Source organism: Vipera berus (assembly GCF_964194415.1).
Source record: "Vipera berus genome assembly, chromosome: 2".
Taxonomy (NCBI): domain Eukaryota; kingdom Metazoa; phylum Chordata; class Lepidosauria; order Squamata; family Viperidae; genus Vipera; species Vipera berus.
This window is the reverse complement of record NC_138203.1, coordinates 127499145-127515825: the sequence shown is the minus strand read 5'-3', so window position 1 is coordinate 127515825 and position 16681 is coordinate 127499145. Positions and strand designations below refer to the sequence as shown.

The window sequence follows — 16681 nt, the reverse complement described above, 5'->3', positions numbered from 1 at the left end:
CATCAAAGTTGTTGTAGTTAGGCACCTACTAAAACCTACACCTTTTCAAAGAACCCACTATTGACCCAGGCCAATTTCTCATTTTTTGGGGTAGGGAAAGTGCCTAGAACAGTGATGGCGAACCTTTTAGAGACCGAGTGCCCAAACCGCAACCCAAATCACACTTATTTATTGCAAAGTGCCAGGGGTGCATCAGCATTATGGTGCCCTCGGAGGAGGGGCAGAGCTGCCTCTGGCACGCAAAAACCAGGGGTGCAAAAATGGGCCACTGTGCCACAAGGCGCTGCACCACGCAAGAACGGGGCAGAGCTAGTATCACGCAGGCGCTAGCCCCGCCCCATTTGCAGCTCGTGCATGTTCACGGCCTCGTGCGTGCGCGCACGCATGTAAAATGCTTCCCCCTCCCTTTTTTTCCAGTCCACCAATTGACAATGGTTGCTGACCTCTGCTCTACCATCTCTACTCGAGCTTGCCAGTCGGCCGCTTCGCCTCCTTTGTGCTGGGCGGGGCTCCTGCTCCGGGCAGCGGTGGAGGCCTGATGGACCTGCTGCTGCTGGTGGCAGCGTGCGTACCAACAGAGAGGGCTCTGAGTGCTGCCTCTGGCACGCGTGCCATAGGTTCACCTCCACTGGCCTAGAATCAGTGAACCAGCTCTGCTTCCCTCCAATCCAAAACCCCAATTAGAGGAGAGAATAGAAAGTGGCTATAATGGTCTGGGGTTGGTGGGAGGGAGCACATATGGAATCCATGTGTGAGGTCTTGCAAAAAAAAACCCATCTAATTATAAACTGCATCGTAATCACTAAATGGAGTTAAACAACCTGAAGCATGTATGTTAAAAATCCTTTAGGCGTATACATTATTAGCAAACATACAAATCTTCATTCCAATATAAGAGGAGATTCTGTTCTTCCATTCCATGCAGAATGCATGTGAAGAATATTTACCTCCTTTCCTGGCTTTGTCTTTCTTCCTTTAACAATGGCGGGTGGGAGGAAGGGGAGTTTGGAGTGGTTGGCCAAGAGGTTTTCTATGTTTCTGGCATCTGTTTCTGGAATAGGCCTGTCTCTTTCTTGCCTTTTTAGGTCTAATTCATGTAAGTATTAAAGTAAAAGAACAAGGTAAGTTAAAGGGGCATTCCACTCTCATAACTTTTGTTTACATGTTCACATGTTTATGCCAGCAAGGACAGTGAGGAGGAGGAAAAGCAGCGGCAACAGAAGATCCTAAAATTGACCCTTAGCCTCTTTTGGGGTGCACATGCCAAACCATGCCAGGTCCTGATGCTGGGATGCACAGCTTTTGTCCTGGTATCTTTTTACATTTTAAAAAATTTCAATCAACGAAAGTCATTCTCTCAATTTTTGCATTCAAGATTATCAATTTTGTGGCAGGACCAGGGCTAGGGTTAGAATCTATCTGTATACTGTACCTAACAGAATCTGCTTCAAGAGGTGTAGTTTGGTAACATCCATTCAGGAAAGGCAAGTGATTTAGTGAATGAAATGATGGCTAACCATACTTGGGTACCTTATGTTTCTAGGGAAATTTCCCTTGTTGTTGTTCTAAGATGGCAGCGCCTGGAATGGCTGCGGCTGCATTGGCTCTTGAAGGTGAATAGTTTTGGGAGGGATAGTAAGGGCTATAGGCCACATGATCAGGAAGATTTAATGTGTTTGAGCAACATGGTGGAACTAAGGTAACATACGATATACGACCGACAATCTTTGCTGGCCTGGCGAGTTTCTAGTTGTTTTGAAACTGTTGGTGAGACCGTTAAAAGTCGTTGGCGCTGTTTGAATTTGTTCTACCAGCAGCAAGATCTGACTGCTGGCCCAGTGATGGATTCTACTGCAAATCAGGGCTGTTTCCAGAGGAGGCAGAGGAGGAGAGGACCTGGAGCTTATGGAGCAAAGGAACTGGATGAGGCTGTCAGCAGGCCCAGAGGAAGAGAGAGAGGCTTTTGGAGGAGTTGGTGGCGGCGGCAGCAGCGTGCTCCAGGGGCGAAAAGAAGCAAGGCCTCTTTAAGGAAAGGATGGAAGAGTCAGGATCAGAAAAAGGAAAGAAGGCGAGGTTGTCAGAATACAAGCGAATTTGAGGGCTAATCCACATGGAGCCCCATTTCCATCTGTCCTGTTTGCCATCGTTCACTCCCTAGAGACTAAAATGGACAATGTGAAATTTGAGCGGGCCCCAAACAAGGAGTATATATCGGAGGTGGTGACCCTTTGAGAGCTGTATGCAACGAAATTTCATTTTGATGTATGCCGATTGGTGTACATTCAAAGTGACAATAAAGTTATCATCACCAGCCAGGGAATCCTCCATAATCCATATTTTCTTTCATAGTGAAGAGCGAAGATGAGGATGGGAGCCACCCACATGGCAAAGGAGGAGAGGAAAGCAAGGATCACAAGCGCTCCAAACGCCCACGTACCATCCTCACCACGCAGCAGCGACGGGCATTCAAGGCCTCCTTTGAAGTCTCCTCCAAGCCCTGCCGGAAGGTGGAGTTTCTTTCTTTCTTTAAAGGGATGCCACCCCAACCGTGAGTGGAGCGATGGGTGACCTGCGGTCCTAAGAACATAAGCACTCTAATTCTGAAGCCACAGTTTTCAATGATAGTTAGCAGAGCCTTTGCTGTAGCGTGTTGTTTGGGAGAAAGACCCAAAGGTGCTTTTTCAGGAGGCAAGTGGGCTTCCTTGCTTTCCTTCAAAGAAAAACAAGAAAGTCCACCTGCCTCTTGAAAAAGCACCTTGGGGACAACCATGACCTGGATGACTGAGAATCTCCATAAACACTTGGGAGAAAGAGAGAACAGGATGTCAGGGAGAGTAATTCTCACATACGTTAGGCTTCAGTCACAAAGTGCAGATGGCCAGTGAAGAGAAACAGGAAATATTAGTATATTGTTGCCATCCAGTGGTCCCCTAGCCCAGATATAGTTGCCCTGTTCTCTGGTGTCACCTACTCTTGCATCAACCCTACCTTCCCACCATTCAGTCCCTCACATAGACCAGAGGGAGGGTGGTTCTCAATAGGAAAAAAAAAGATTTTCCACCATAACAGGTTTCTCTCTAAAAGACGACATCAGGAGCACCTCCTCAGATCCACCACTGTGTCTATTTTCTGTTTTGTACACTGACTTACCGTGTCTCCTATCAATTTCTTTCCCTCTTTTTTTTTTAATCCTGTGGACTTATTGCTCCCTTCCTTCCTAAATTCTTTCAGTTGCTGCTATTTTAAGAGTGGGCAGTTCAACCTTTACCCTTTACTTGCTTTACTAGAATGCAAGCAATCTACCACTTCATCCATCTTCCCATAACTCCCCTGCACAGCCCAATCAGACATAAGATTCTGTTTTCCTTTCCCCCACTTATCTTAGGGCATCTATTTCACTTAACCCAATGTCCAACTGCCAAAAAGGGGTGATGAGATTTACTTCTTCCATCTCCAGCAATGTTGTGGGATAGTCCAATATTTCCTTTATCACACTCAGCTGCTGGTATTTTAGCTGCTGGATGCAAAAAAAAAAACAAACAAAAAAAACCCCTCTGTCTGTTCCTGTCTTAAATATCACCTAAGCTCTGAGCCTTTATTTCCTTTGAAGAAACTCTGCTTCGGCCATACATTTGCTAGGTTTCTGATAATACACTGAAAGATACCACATTTATTTTGCTTATTATTTCAATATTGAAGCCACCTGATTGGGTGGCTGGAGATATATATATATATAAATAGAAGAAATCAAAATTTATCAAGAGGAAAAGAAGACAGATGACCAGGAACCCCATATCCCCTAAAGCCAAACAGCTAATAACCAAGAAAAGGGGCTTGACCCCTATCCTAGGGGAAACAACCAATTTCTCAAGCAATTTGCAAAAAGAGAGAAGAAGAGAAGAAACAGTATGGCTTTCTGGGAGTTATCATTTCACAGTACAGGAGCCATCACCAAGAAGGCCACTTCCTAAAGCCTATAAGATGACAATGCTTAATCAGCAGGATGTGGAGAATGTCACCTCTAGCTGATCTCACTGAATAGGTAAAAACATATGGAAGTAGCCGGTTTTTCAAGTAACCAGACCATATGCCATGCAGGGCTTTCTAAGTGATTATCAGCACCTTGAATTGTACCAGGAAGCCATTGGCAACTAGGGGTGCTTGCAAAGCAGCAGGAACATGTGCACATCCATGCAGCTGCCTTCTGATAATATCTTGTTGGTCTTCAAAGGCTTCCCAATGAAAGCACATTACAATCAGTCACCTCTTAATTGAATTGTCCCAATCTGGTAATGGGTGCAACTGGCACACAAGGTGAACCTGTTTTAAGGCCCTCTTGGCTACATCTGTCACCTACAGTTCAAGAGCGGTGCCAGGGTATGCCTCGCATGGAGAATTGTTACCCCATTGAATGGTGACCCCCCCCCCACAGATGATGGGGGCATGCCTGGAGCCAGAGAGGTAAAAAAAAAAACCAAGCAACTTAAGTCTTCTGGTGCTTGAGTTCAAGTCTGTTCTTCCCTATCCAAGTCTGCATAGCTTCCAGGCGTTGGTTCAGGACTGAAACAGAATCACTTGGTCAGTGCAAGTTGAAATGTATAATTTGCTATCATGACCCTAAACCAGTGATGGTGAAACTTTTAGAGACCGAGTACCCCAAAAAATGGTCCACCCACCCAACCCCGCTCTGCCCCTGCCCCTGCCCCGCCCCAGCCCACCCCCACCACGCCCACCCCCAGGGCCACCAACCACCTCCACGGCCCACCGCAGATCGCCCAGGCAGCCCAGCAGTGCCATGGCAACCACACCCTCTGCCCATGCCCCACAGCATCAACTGTGCACGACAGGGCGCGAGGGCGGAGTCTTGTCACCGCTGCCCGGCTGCCATATCCTTGGCTGCACTGCTTTGTGCAGGCCGCGCTCGGTGGCGACTCTCTTCTGGTGGGCTGCTGGTGAGGAGTGGACCATGGGGGGAGGTGGGGTTGGGGTGATGGCACGTGTGCCCACAGAGAGGGCTCTGAGTGCCGCCTCTGGCACTCATGCCATAGGTTCTCCACCACTGCCCTAAACCAATGGATGACCTCCTCCAGCAGTTTCATGCAGATGGTAAGCAAAATAAGAAAATGAGTTGAACCCTGCATCACCCCATAAGTGAGGAGTCATGGAGCACAATGCACCCAAAGTCACCATTTGTACAGAAGGCCTCCTTATTGTGACATGAATTTAACTTTTTAATGACTCCTTTTCCATTTTCTATAATGGGCAGGTAAGGGAGACATTAGCGGCTGAAACTGGTTTGACTGTCCGTGTAGTGCAGGTCTGGTTCCAGAATCAAAGAGCCAAGGTGAGTGATCATTTTTGAGTTTTGCATTAAATGACAGTTTGTCTCCAGCCAAACCAGGGCATCATCCCTAACTTTGAGCTAACTCATTTCCCAAACCTAGAAATTCCCTGACAGTACAAGGGATATCTGACTCCTAGAATTTCGGGAAGCCCTGGTTTAGCCACGTACAAAATGAGAATTTATTATTGTGGGTACCAACTTTATAAACAACCCTGCAGCTATTTGTTTAACAGCAATTTCATCTGGGGAGGAATCACTAGGGGATAACATTTTATTTCCTGTTGTAAATACTTTCTACTTCCATTAGTACTGAAGGCATTTTTAGTTGTTCATCAGCAAAGGCTCTCACTGCATCTCCCAAAATGAAAATAACAGACCACTAAAACAGTTGCCAGCTTCCGCAGTTTGAATTGTTGTGACAGGCACAAGAGTATGTAAGGGCCCTCTTTTGCTGTTCAGATAGCCCAGACATGTCAAATACAAGGCCCGGGGGCCAGATCTGGCCTGTGAAGTGGTTTCATGCAGCCCGTGAAGCCATCCTGAAAACAGTGAGGGAACGGCCCCCACTGCCTTGGCACTTGCCCCGGTCCCATCTCCTTCTGCCAGAGACCCTCAGATCTGTCCCACTCCTGCCCAGGCCCCCATAGGCACCCTTGATGCGAACGATGTAGAGCTGGCCATGCCCACCCAGTAGGCCATACGCACTTTAGCCACGCCCACCCAGTAGGCCACGCCCACCCAGGCCACATCCACCCAGCCCCCTGAGGGCAACCGCAATGCTGATGCGGCCCTCAATGAAATTGAGTTTGACACCCCCGTTGAAAGGGTAATGGTGTGTGGTAATGGTAATCAGGAAAAAAAAATCCTGATCATGAGAGCTGGACTGACAGGAATCTCATCCCTGAAGGTTTTCAGACAACATTTAGGCTAGATCAGGGGTGGGCAACCTCGGCTCTTTTATGAGTCATGGACTTCAACTCCCAGAATTCCTGAGTCAGCTATGCTGACTCAGGAATTCTGGGAGTTGAAGTCCATAAGTCATGAAAGAGTGAGGTTGCCTACCCCTGGGCTAGATCATCTGGATGATCTGAGGATTCCTGTCCTGCGCTAAAAGTTCTCCAAGATCCTTTCCAATCCTCTGATTTTATGTCCTGGGAGGTAATGGATCTACAAAGTAGGGGTAAGTCAAAGTCCACCTTTTCTCCTCAAAGTCCCCCTTTGTTCAGTTTCAGAGGGCATTCTGTCCTTCTTTCCCCCCTTTGTTGTACACCCACTCAGATGCATCCAAACACCTCTTTGCAGATGAAAAAGATAGCCCGCCGGCAGCAGCAGCAACAACAACAGCAGCAACAGGAGCAAGAGCAGCTGGGAAATCCCCGTCTAGGGGCAGGGAGGGGAAATGGACGCAGCAGCAGACAGAGCAATGAGGACAGCGAAGGTAAGAACATCTCAAGAATAACAGAATTCCTAGAGATAGCTTGGTCTTCTTCTGGGCCATGTTGGTTTCCCACGTGTTCAGTCAGAAACTGGGACCGTCTCAGTTTTGTATCCATTTGTTTCAAAATATGCGTTTTTCAATGAATTTATTTATTTATTTTAAAAAAACCCTGCCTTTTAAAACATACTTTGTGATGGGAGATGGGAGACAGACCTGCCCTTTAGACATGGGTGTGATCAAAGACAACTGAATTGTTCTGTACCAGCCTACTACCGGCCCTGCAGAAAAGACAGGGACAACCCCTTTACAAGAAGGCAAGAGGCTGGAACTAAGCCTGCCAAATTTATTAACATCAAACAGAGCAAACAGAGCAAACACAAACCATGAAACAGGAGCTATTCAAACGGTTGCCTTCAGCAAACCAGCCCTCCCACACATTCCCCTTTTAAACAGTTCAGGGCGTGGCTTCTCTCTGCCTCCTTCCGAGGTGCCCCATTGCCTTCCTCTGTTTACTCCTGATTGACTGCCTCCTGCGTCGGGTGTCCTTGAACAGGGCCAGCTGTGGGTCATCTTCATCCACGCTGTCAAGGCTCACACAGCTGGGTCTGCGTCATAACCAGATGGGAGGGGCCTGGCTGAGGGCTCTGCGGAGCCTCAAGGCTATCCTCATCAAGCTCTCTAACACCCCCCTCCTCCTCCTCTGAATTGTCCGACCCAACTGCCGAACCCACAGGCTGACCCTGAATCACAACATGAATCCACAGGTAGAGAAAAACATGGGAAGCATTTCAGAAGGAGCCTCCCCTAGTTTTCTGGACAGTACAAAGAGAGGGAGAAATATTTTCAGTTTTGCAAGATTGTGTTTAACGTAATCTTACAATAAAGATAGTGCTGATGGCTCCTGGTCATGTTTCTTGTATGGACCATTTCAAAGGGCTAAAACTTTTGCTCCTGAAATAGATGTTTTGTAAGTGGGGGAGCAGGGGGGGGGAAGAGGTTTTGAATTGCAAATTTCATCATATCATTTGGAGAAGATAGAAATCCAAGAGAGAGGTGGTCCCAATCTAGCGTGTGATGTTCTGGAGCCCAAATATTCCTGCAAACCATCCCTCGACATCTGCTGGGATTCTGCCCCACTTAGCATTTGGATATACACGTACAAACCCCCAGCTTCCAGAATCTACTTAGAAGAATGCTACTGCTCCCAACCCTAATTTCACACAGTCCATCTAAGAACATAAAACATGCTCACCAGAACAGCTATGTTAACTTCCTAACTCAAATATGTAGCTGTGATTAAAATCCTTGCACAATCCTGTTTGGGATCAAGGTATCTGGTACATATGGATTGGTAAGGATCTTTTTCTGACGGGTTATAGTTTGGATAAGACTTTCCCACTGGGAGTTTGTCACCTGTTAAAATCCTGCCTGTTGAAGGCGGGGTACATAAGTGAGAAATGAAATTGGGTAAGATCGATTTTAGGCCCCAGAAGCATTATTTTAATCTAATTTTCCCACACCGATAAAGAATTACATGATAACATTTCATATTGGGGAGATGCAAAATATCCTGAAAGGTGCATGTGGGGGTGGGGAACTAGCTCTATGCTTATTGGAAGCCAACTGGGAAGATGGCAAATGGGGATCATGTGGCTCTGTGACCCTGAAACCGTCACAGATACATGCCAGTTGCCAAGTGCCCAAATTTTGATCACCGTGACTATGAAGATGTTGTGATGGTTGTAAGTATGAAGATCTTTTTTCACTTTTTTTCAATGCCACTGTAACGGTCAGGAAATGAATGGTTGTAAGTCAAGTAAAGAGAAAAGTTCTAGTCCAACATCTCCTTGCTGTGATAAGATCTAACAACCCCTTTTCAGGCAAACAAATTTAATATTCAAAAAAACGTCTTCATAGTTCAGTTACGTTACAGTTTCCAATGCAGAGCAGGCAGCAAATAACAGGGAACAAAACTGGCTCAGTAATTCTTGTGCTTAAAAGGAGAGTAAGGTATAACATACATTAAATAAGAAAACAATGGGTACCAACATGTACATAGATTTGATAGCCAGTAGTGATTGTGTAAAACCTTTTTATTTTAATTAAACAGTGTTTGCAATGACTGAACACTGTAGAAGACGACGTTTTTAGGCTTATGTGTCCAGTTTAATTATCATGGTTTCCAACCATCCTGCAGCTTGGGAATTACACAGGTTTTATTTTATTTTATTTTATTTTGTATTGGTGCTCTTGTTAGGAAGAAGCCTATCATCCCCCCAATTCCCTGGCAAATGCCATGACAGTTACAGTACAGCAACATTAAAGCCAGACAGGTTTTACCAAAGCCCTGTCCAAAGCTACAGTTGGCTTCTAAGCACTTAGGAATGTCCGCTTGTGAACGCCAAATTTTTATCTGAAACATGAAAGCCAGAAACACACTTAAGAATAAATAAAAAATGAAATCCCTGCAATCAAGAGAGCACTATAAAAGCAATACCTGACCATTTTCAATTTCAACCAGGTACCTTGGGTAAGAAGTATTGGCCCATCCTTTTGGTCATTACAACCTATATTCCGCTACGTCTATATTTTCTTCGATTAGTTTTCCTCTATTTGCTAGTTTTTTTAAAAAAAAAAATACCAAGCATGACACACCCACCCAATAAGTCTCACCTGATCTTGGACAAAGTAGCTTCAATTCTTGTTCATTGTTCTTTATAAAAAGTGTTATTGTTTTTTTTTATTAAAGAGTTTTACAAAAACCAAATTTTACAATATATCCCCAAATCCCTCCCACCCCAAACCCGCCCACTTCCCCCCCCTTCCCAGAGCTAAATACAGGATTATAGTTACAATAATCATATTCTAAATAAAAATTATGCATAATATACAATTAACCAAATTCATAATGTGCTTTAACTCCCCTTTAACATAACTACAAACAAAGTACCAATAACAATATATCCCACTAAAATCTACTCATAAGCTAAATGGAACTTTTTAGTCCCATATTTGTTCTGAATATAATTTATCCATCTCCTCCAAACTGAAATATATGAAAAGTGTTATTGTTGTTAATGTTTCCTAATGATGGTTTGCACCTTCTTTCCCATTGCTTCGCCCATTGCTCAATAGATAGCGCCAGTGTGCATGGCATAGATGCGCTCATGGTACCTTACTCCAGGATTGCCCAGCAACAGCTGCTTCCCTTGGATCAGAACAGCTACAGCACAGACTTGTACCGGCAAGGACTCACCCCGCCCCAGTTGCCAGGAGACCATCTTCATCCATACGGTGAGCTCACTCACCTTCCTCAAATCCCTTTCAGTTTCTCCCTTTCAGCTGTCCAACCACTGTATCACCTTGTTCTGCTATATCTGCAGCGTGCTTTTATTTCTTGCCAGCGCTCTTCTAACGGGGTTGCATAATGATTACGTCTCCCCACACAAAGGAAGGCAGCCTTTGGCTCCCTTAGAGCCATCAGTCCCTTTTACTGTTTTCTGTTTTTTTTTTTCCCCACCTCCCTTCAAAGGCTATCGATGAACATCTATCATGCGGTCAATTGTATAATGCATATGTCATACTTGACCGTGTGCATGCATTTACCTGACATTGAAAGTGGTGCTTTTGTATTGGCCTTGAAAACCAGAGGCCGAGGAGCAGAGGGAGGAGGCGTTGGCTGTTCTAGGCAATCTTTTGCTCCAGAATGGGACAAATTGCCACAGCCAACTCACCACAACCAACTCGCTGCAGGACAACTCGATGTGGGACAACTCGCTGTGGGGACAACTCGCTACGGGACAATTTAACAATTCTATGTAATTATTTAAAATAAATTAAAAAATATTTTAATTTTTGCCATTCACATTTCATTCTGTCCCTCCTTTTGCATCCTTTCTTCCAATGATTCTATTCCACTATTTCTTTGATATTGTACTGTGTAACGCTTGTCCTGCACTGAGTTGTCGTGCAGCGAATTGGCTGTGGCGAGTTGTCCTGCAGCAAGTTGACCACAACACGTTGACTGCGGCGAGTTGGTCATGGTGAGATGGCCATGGCAAGTTGGCCATAGTGAGTTGGCCATGGCAAATGGTCATAGACCTCTTTTGCCCTGACTAGTTCACCTGTATGGAGCGAGCTACATCAACAGTGAGATATAGTAGCAGCTACCAGCCTTCTGAGTGAAATGGGAGAGCTGGTTCCTTACCTTAAGCCACGGGTCGGCAACCCGCGGCTCCGGAGCCGCATGCGGCTCTTTGAGCCGTCTCCTGCGGCTCCCAGCCGCCCGGTGCGCGCGCACCTCTTCAAACGGGCAGTGGTGCACGCGCACCTCTCCAAATGGAGAGTGGCACCGCCCGTTTGGAGAGGTGTGCGCGCACCTCCCCGAATGGGCGGAGGTGCGCACGCCCCTCCCCAAACCTTTGGAGAGGTGCGTGCATACCTCCGCGCGAACGGGCAGCGGCCCCGCTCTTTGAGGAAGCTGCCGCGGCCCGTCTGCAAAGCTGCCGAAAGCGGCAGCTTTGCAGACGGGCCGCGGCAGCTTTCTCAAAGAGCGGCGCCCCTGCCCATTCCAAGAGGTGCGCGCGCACCTCTCCGAACGAACGGAGGTGCGCGTGCACCTCCCCAAACCTTTGGAGAGGTGCGCGCGTACCTCCGCACGAACGGGCAGCGGCGCCGCTCTTTGAGGAAGCTGCCGCGGCCCGTCTGCAAAGCTGCCGAAAGCAGCAGCTTTGCAGACGGGCCGTCGCCATCGGGCAACCGGGAACCGGTTCCATCTCACTTTAAAAAAAATGGCAACCGCGTGCGTCTGCGCATGCACAAAAAACCGTTTTGCGCATGCGCAAAACTTTTTTTTCGCATGCGCGTGCATGGACACATGCACGTGGCTCCCACTTTTTTTAATTTGTGATGGAACCGGTTCCCAGTGGCTCTTTTCCTTTTTTAGGTTGCCGACCCCTGCCTTAAGCCATCACTAGTTGGAGCAAAGAATTACAGAATCCGTGATGACATACTAATTGAAGACCTACAAGAATCTGGGGGTGGCTGCATTTTCTGACCAATCATGTTTCTCTCTCAGAGAGGAGCATGATTTACTCTAGCCTGAGAACCTTCGTCTTCCCAAGCAATGTTTACCATCTCTTTCCTTTTCCATTTAGATTCGGAAGGTGTTTTCCATGACATGGACAGCGACACGATCGGCCATTTGGGCGACTGCCTGCTGTCTGCGGCTGAGGCCAACCTCCTGCAGACTCGAGTGGGCAATCCAATCGACAGGCTGTACTCCATGCAAAACTCCTACTTCACCTCCTGACCCTTGGTTCTTCCACCTGATACTAGCCACTCTGGGTGTAGAAGGGGGTAAATGGCATGGAGGGGCAAGACCGATCCATCGGGCAGAACTCTTTGGACCCTGTAACACTAATAAGGCATGTGAGGCTGTCAGGCCTGTGCGTGATTCTTCCTGGGCACTGAGAATTGAACCATGGAGGACCTTGCTGCACTGCCTTTCCCGTCCCCTCACCCAATGTCCTCTCGATGGGCAGTTTCATATTGTGTAGCTGTACGTCTAGCATCGTGTTCTTTGTGTTTAAACTGCAGGGCATTACACCTAGTTGATACATCAAGCACAAAAGCAGGAGGTAAGGTTTCCATGCTTTGGGGGTGCTTTTTCTCAACTTTTTTATCGACATGGAAAATTCCCTTCTCTTGAATGTGCTAATATACAGATTAGCCAGGAAGAAAACAAATCCCCTAAAGTAAAGTATCCCATAAGAGTACTTTGACATTAAAAATGTCGATTAGGTCATATTAACTGCTAGGGCTTGCAACCTATAAAGATTCTGGGATTTCTAATTTGTTAAAGAGAGGGAAGTTCTGAACTCAGAATCCCCGCCTGCTCACAGAACTGCAATTTAGAAGGTTCTTCTTGGAAAATGAAAGAGTTTATCATTGCTATATATTATACCTCCTCCAGATAACTGAGAGATTCTATGTACTACTGAGAAATGATCTAGATTGAGGACAGACAGCATGGGGAACAGGGGATGTTGTTTGACTCTAATCCTCTCCATGGTCAATGATTTGCTATGATGAACATGATAAAGTTTAACAACATCTGGAAGGCCACAGATTTCCCCTCCCGAGATAGATGGAAAACTTACCTTCATGGTACTCAATGTGCACTGCGCAGGTTTCTGCCCAATCTACCTTTGAATATTTTAGGACCCTCCATAAATATCTCTTGCTGCAACTCAGCAATGCTTCATCCCTCAGCAAGCATTGGACTGTTGCCTTCTCTCATTTATCACTTTGATATACTTTCTGCAACACTGAAGAACTATACCTCCTCACCAGTCTTTCTCGTTCAAATCTGCTGTGGTCCTAAGACTCCCCAGCCAGTGCTGTGTCTCCTCGATCCGAAAGAATTTTAATAACATGGCACCCAGTTAAAGATATTTTTGAAAGCTATGCAGAGTAGCTCAACTCTTCAGAATGGGCTCCTTAGACAGATTCTAAGGATGTTCTTCCTAAGAATATGACTGAAACTCCCTGACCTCTTGGCTGCTTCTGAGCCACAGACACTTTCCATTAATTATCTGACCCCAGCTGAAGACTTCATGCAAGATGGCCTCAGTGGTGCTCTTTCGTTGGTCAAAGCAGCTCAGAAGACATCATAGCAATGCTTTCTTTTGCCACTACAGCATGCAACCTGGATCCTCATTACCAATAAGGGACCCTCCCTAAAGGGCACACTTGTCTCCTGGATCTCTGAGCCGCTTTTACATTCTGCAGATCTATGAAGAGGATGGAAGCATTTTTATTGCTGATGAGTAACCACATGTCCAGACGACATAAAAAAACCATCTGTAATACACCAGGAGGTGTATCATTTTAGCCAGACACATTTGCTCTACAACAGATTACCAGGAGGTAATCTGATATGGAGCAAATGTGTCTGGCTAAAATGATTTTTCTAAAAGCAGACTTCTCTTTTAGGCTGACCACCGAATTCAGGGGTAGCTAGCCTAAAAATCAACGGCGCACGTGTTAACCAGCAATGTTAACATTAGCAATGTTAATTAACCAGCAGCTCATTCAGAAATAGATCCTAAGGCTACAACTATGTAAGAAGGGCTGGGGTGGGGAAAAACTGCTGTATACATTTGCGGTAAAAGGCTGAGCTCTTTTAAATGCAAATCCTTTGCCCTGTTTTGAACTTTTAACTCAAGTCACTTTCAACCAGTTTGGCAAACAACAAGAGGCTGCAGCCATGACAGTAAAAAAAAAACTGTCTGGAAAGGCATCATACTGCTAATTCATGTCTTAAAATATTTAACAGGGTGGCGGGCCCAGGCACAATTGTTCACTATTTCTTCTACTGTAGTTGATCTTACTGGACAGCTGAACAAAGCAAACTGACTGTTGTCCCTTCATAGTCATTCAGTATGTGCCAGCATCTGCTATGTACACAGGGACAGTTACATCTAAGGGGAAGAAGAGAGACATATAGGTAATCCACACTTAATGATGAATGGGTCAGGCAACTCCACCACTAAGTGATGTGGCTGTTAAGTGAACCGCTTGTTGGGAACCACCTAGGAACTGTGCAGATGGCAATTACATGACCATGGGATACTGCAACGGTTGTAAATACCTGCCAGTTGTGAGCATCCTAATCTCAGTCACGTGACCCTAGGGACACTGCAACTGTCTTAAGTGCAAGGAACATTTGTAAAATTACTGCTTCGGCACCATCATAACCTCAAAGGACTGCTAAACAGGGCAGTCACTAAGCAATAGTAACTGTATTATAAAAAAATAAAAGCCCACAGTGCACCTCTCCATAACCACAGAGCCTGGCTTTGGATTAAAACGGGGCACTTAATCACAGAAATCCCAAACTTAGCTATCATTGTGCCCTTAACCCAGCACTTCCAATTATCTGTCCTTTACTTTTTTTAAAAAAAAAAATTATTTTTCTATATGAAATCGCACCTCTACAGCCTCTCAGTCCTTATTCCTTTAAAATCTCAAAGCTATCCTGAGCCTGTGCCTGGCAAATACAGGATACAGGTAGTCCTTGATTTACAACCACAATTGAGCCCAGAAGTTATGTTGCTAGGTAAGAAATTTGAAATTAAGTGAATCACTGCAGTTGTTTAATGAGTAACATGGTTGTTAAGTGAATCTGGCTTCCCCACTGACTTTGTCAGAAGGTTGCAAAAGAGGATCACACAATCCCGGGACACTGCAACTGTCATAAATATGAACCAGTGGCCAAGCATCTGAATGTAAATCATGCGACCATGGGGATGGGGCAATGGTCAGAAGTGTGAAAAATCACCAGAAGTCACTTTTTTCAGTGCTGTTGTAACTTTGAACAGTCACCAAACAGTCGTAAGTTGAGGACTACCTGAATTACAGGAGAGACAGCCCGATTGCTACTGAGCAGACCCAGTTTCTGCTTGAAGCTGCAAATTCCTTTTTAAGATCTCAGAATAACTGATTATAAAAAGGGTACCAGCATAAGGGTGTCATTTTGTTTTAATCAAAGATACTCCTCACGGTAGGATAGCTATTTTAAGCCCCTTCCTTTTTCTTTCGGTTCACACGCTATTTTTTTTAATGTGTGGAGCTTAGAACTGTATCTTCAGAGGTTTGGCTGCAACAAGCTGCTGCGGAAGAACTACACAGGACTTGACTGCCTGCTTGGCAACATCTCTGCCCCACATTACACAGGCCACTATTTCTGGTTGAGGATCAAAATGCTTGCGATCTGCATCCTGCTGGAACTGGTTGAAACAGGACACATTCCCACACACAGATACAGGATTACAATATTTAGTAAAGTTGAAAGGTCGTATCAGCACAGTGGTTAAGGCAACAGGCTAGAAACTTGGGCATGAAATTAGTTAGGAGATCTTGGACCAGTTCGTTAGTCCTAGGAAGGAGACAAGGGCAAACCATTTCCAGAAAACTTTACCAGGAACATTGCAGGGGCCTGTCCAGGCAGTTACCAGGAGTTAACACTGCCACGAAGGCACTGCTGTACACGTAACCAGAAATAAATCCTTCCCAAGACACAGAACTGAAAGCATGAAACTATTGTGGCGTGCATGGAACAGCCAGATGAATCGTGCCCTCTGTGTATGTTTATACAGCTGTAGCTTCCTCCAGAAATATTTGCACTAGGTTTGGGTACAGTGAGTTTTGAAAAGGATTTCTGTGAAGCAAGCACACAGTAATCAGTGCTCTCCAGATGTCATGCCTGCTGAAAAGAAGAATCTCACCTTTCCATGCCTGTTGTGATCCTCTGTCGTGTTGTGCTGATGTCTTTTGCATGTGCATTTGGAAATTAAAACAGCGAAAAACTAATGCCTTGCCTGCCTACAGTACACTGTTTGCATTTTCAGATCTTTGACATTCCTGTCGAGCATGGGTGAAGTTCTAAAAAGAGTTCCTTGTACACAGCTGGACATTAGCAGTACTTTCACGTGAGTTGGTTGCTTTACGGAACGGTGTACCAATTATTCTTGGCACTGGTTATACAAAAAGACAACTGAACAACTTAAAGCTCATCTCAAGTCTCCCAACCTTCTGTGGCAGCCTACAGGGATCTGTCCCCTTTTCAAAACAATTTTCCTACACCACCCCCGGGGCCAGGATCATCACCCCAAAATTTTGCAGAGCAATTTTCCTGCTGTGACATGAAAAAACAATCCTGGATATCCTCTCGATTTCCTGATCCCAGGGTGCCTCTAGGTTCTAAAGATTGGCCTAGAAAAATACTTCGGCAAATCTGTAGCTTCACGTTGGAGCAGAATATCCATGTCACGCAAAAGGGGTACATGTGTGTGTATGGTGTATGTGTGTGTTAAATATGCTTGAGAGTGGCCACT

General features: G+C 45.6%; 1 protein-coding gene across 1 annotated transcript in view; it reads left to right on the top strand.

Moving 5' to 3' along the window:
• The window catches only part of LOC308661503 (LIM homeobox transcription factor 1-alpha-like), a gene marked incomplete at its 5' end in the record, with an annotated part of 90446 nt that extends 78349 nt beyond the window's left edge, over positions 1-12097 (top strand). Inside the window, 5 exons of the mRNA XM_081316450.1 lie at positions 2350-2507; positions 5267-5344; positions 6623-6782; positions 9918-10076; positions 11939-12097. Coding sequence (XP_081172576.1) covers positions 2350-2507; positions 5267-5344; positions 6623-6782; positions 9918-10076; positions 11939-12093 — 710 coding nt within the window. The 3' untranslated portion in view covers positions 12094-12097. The remainder of the gene's footprint in view (positions 1-2349; positions 2508-5266; positions 5345-6622; positions 6783-9917; positions 10077-11938) is intronic.
• Positions 12098-16681: the final 4584 nt, after the last annotated feature.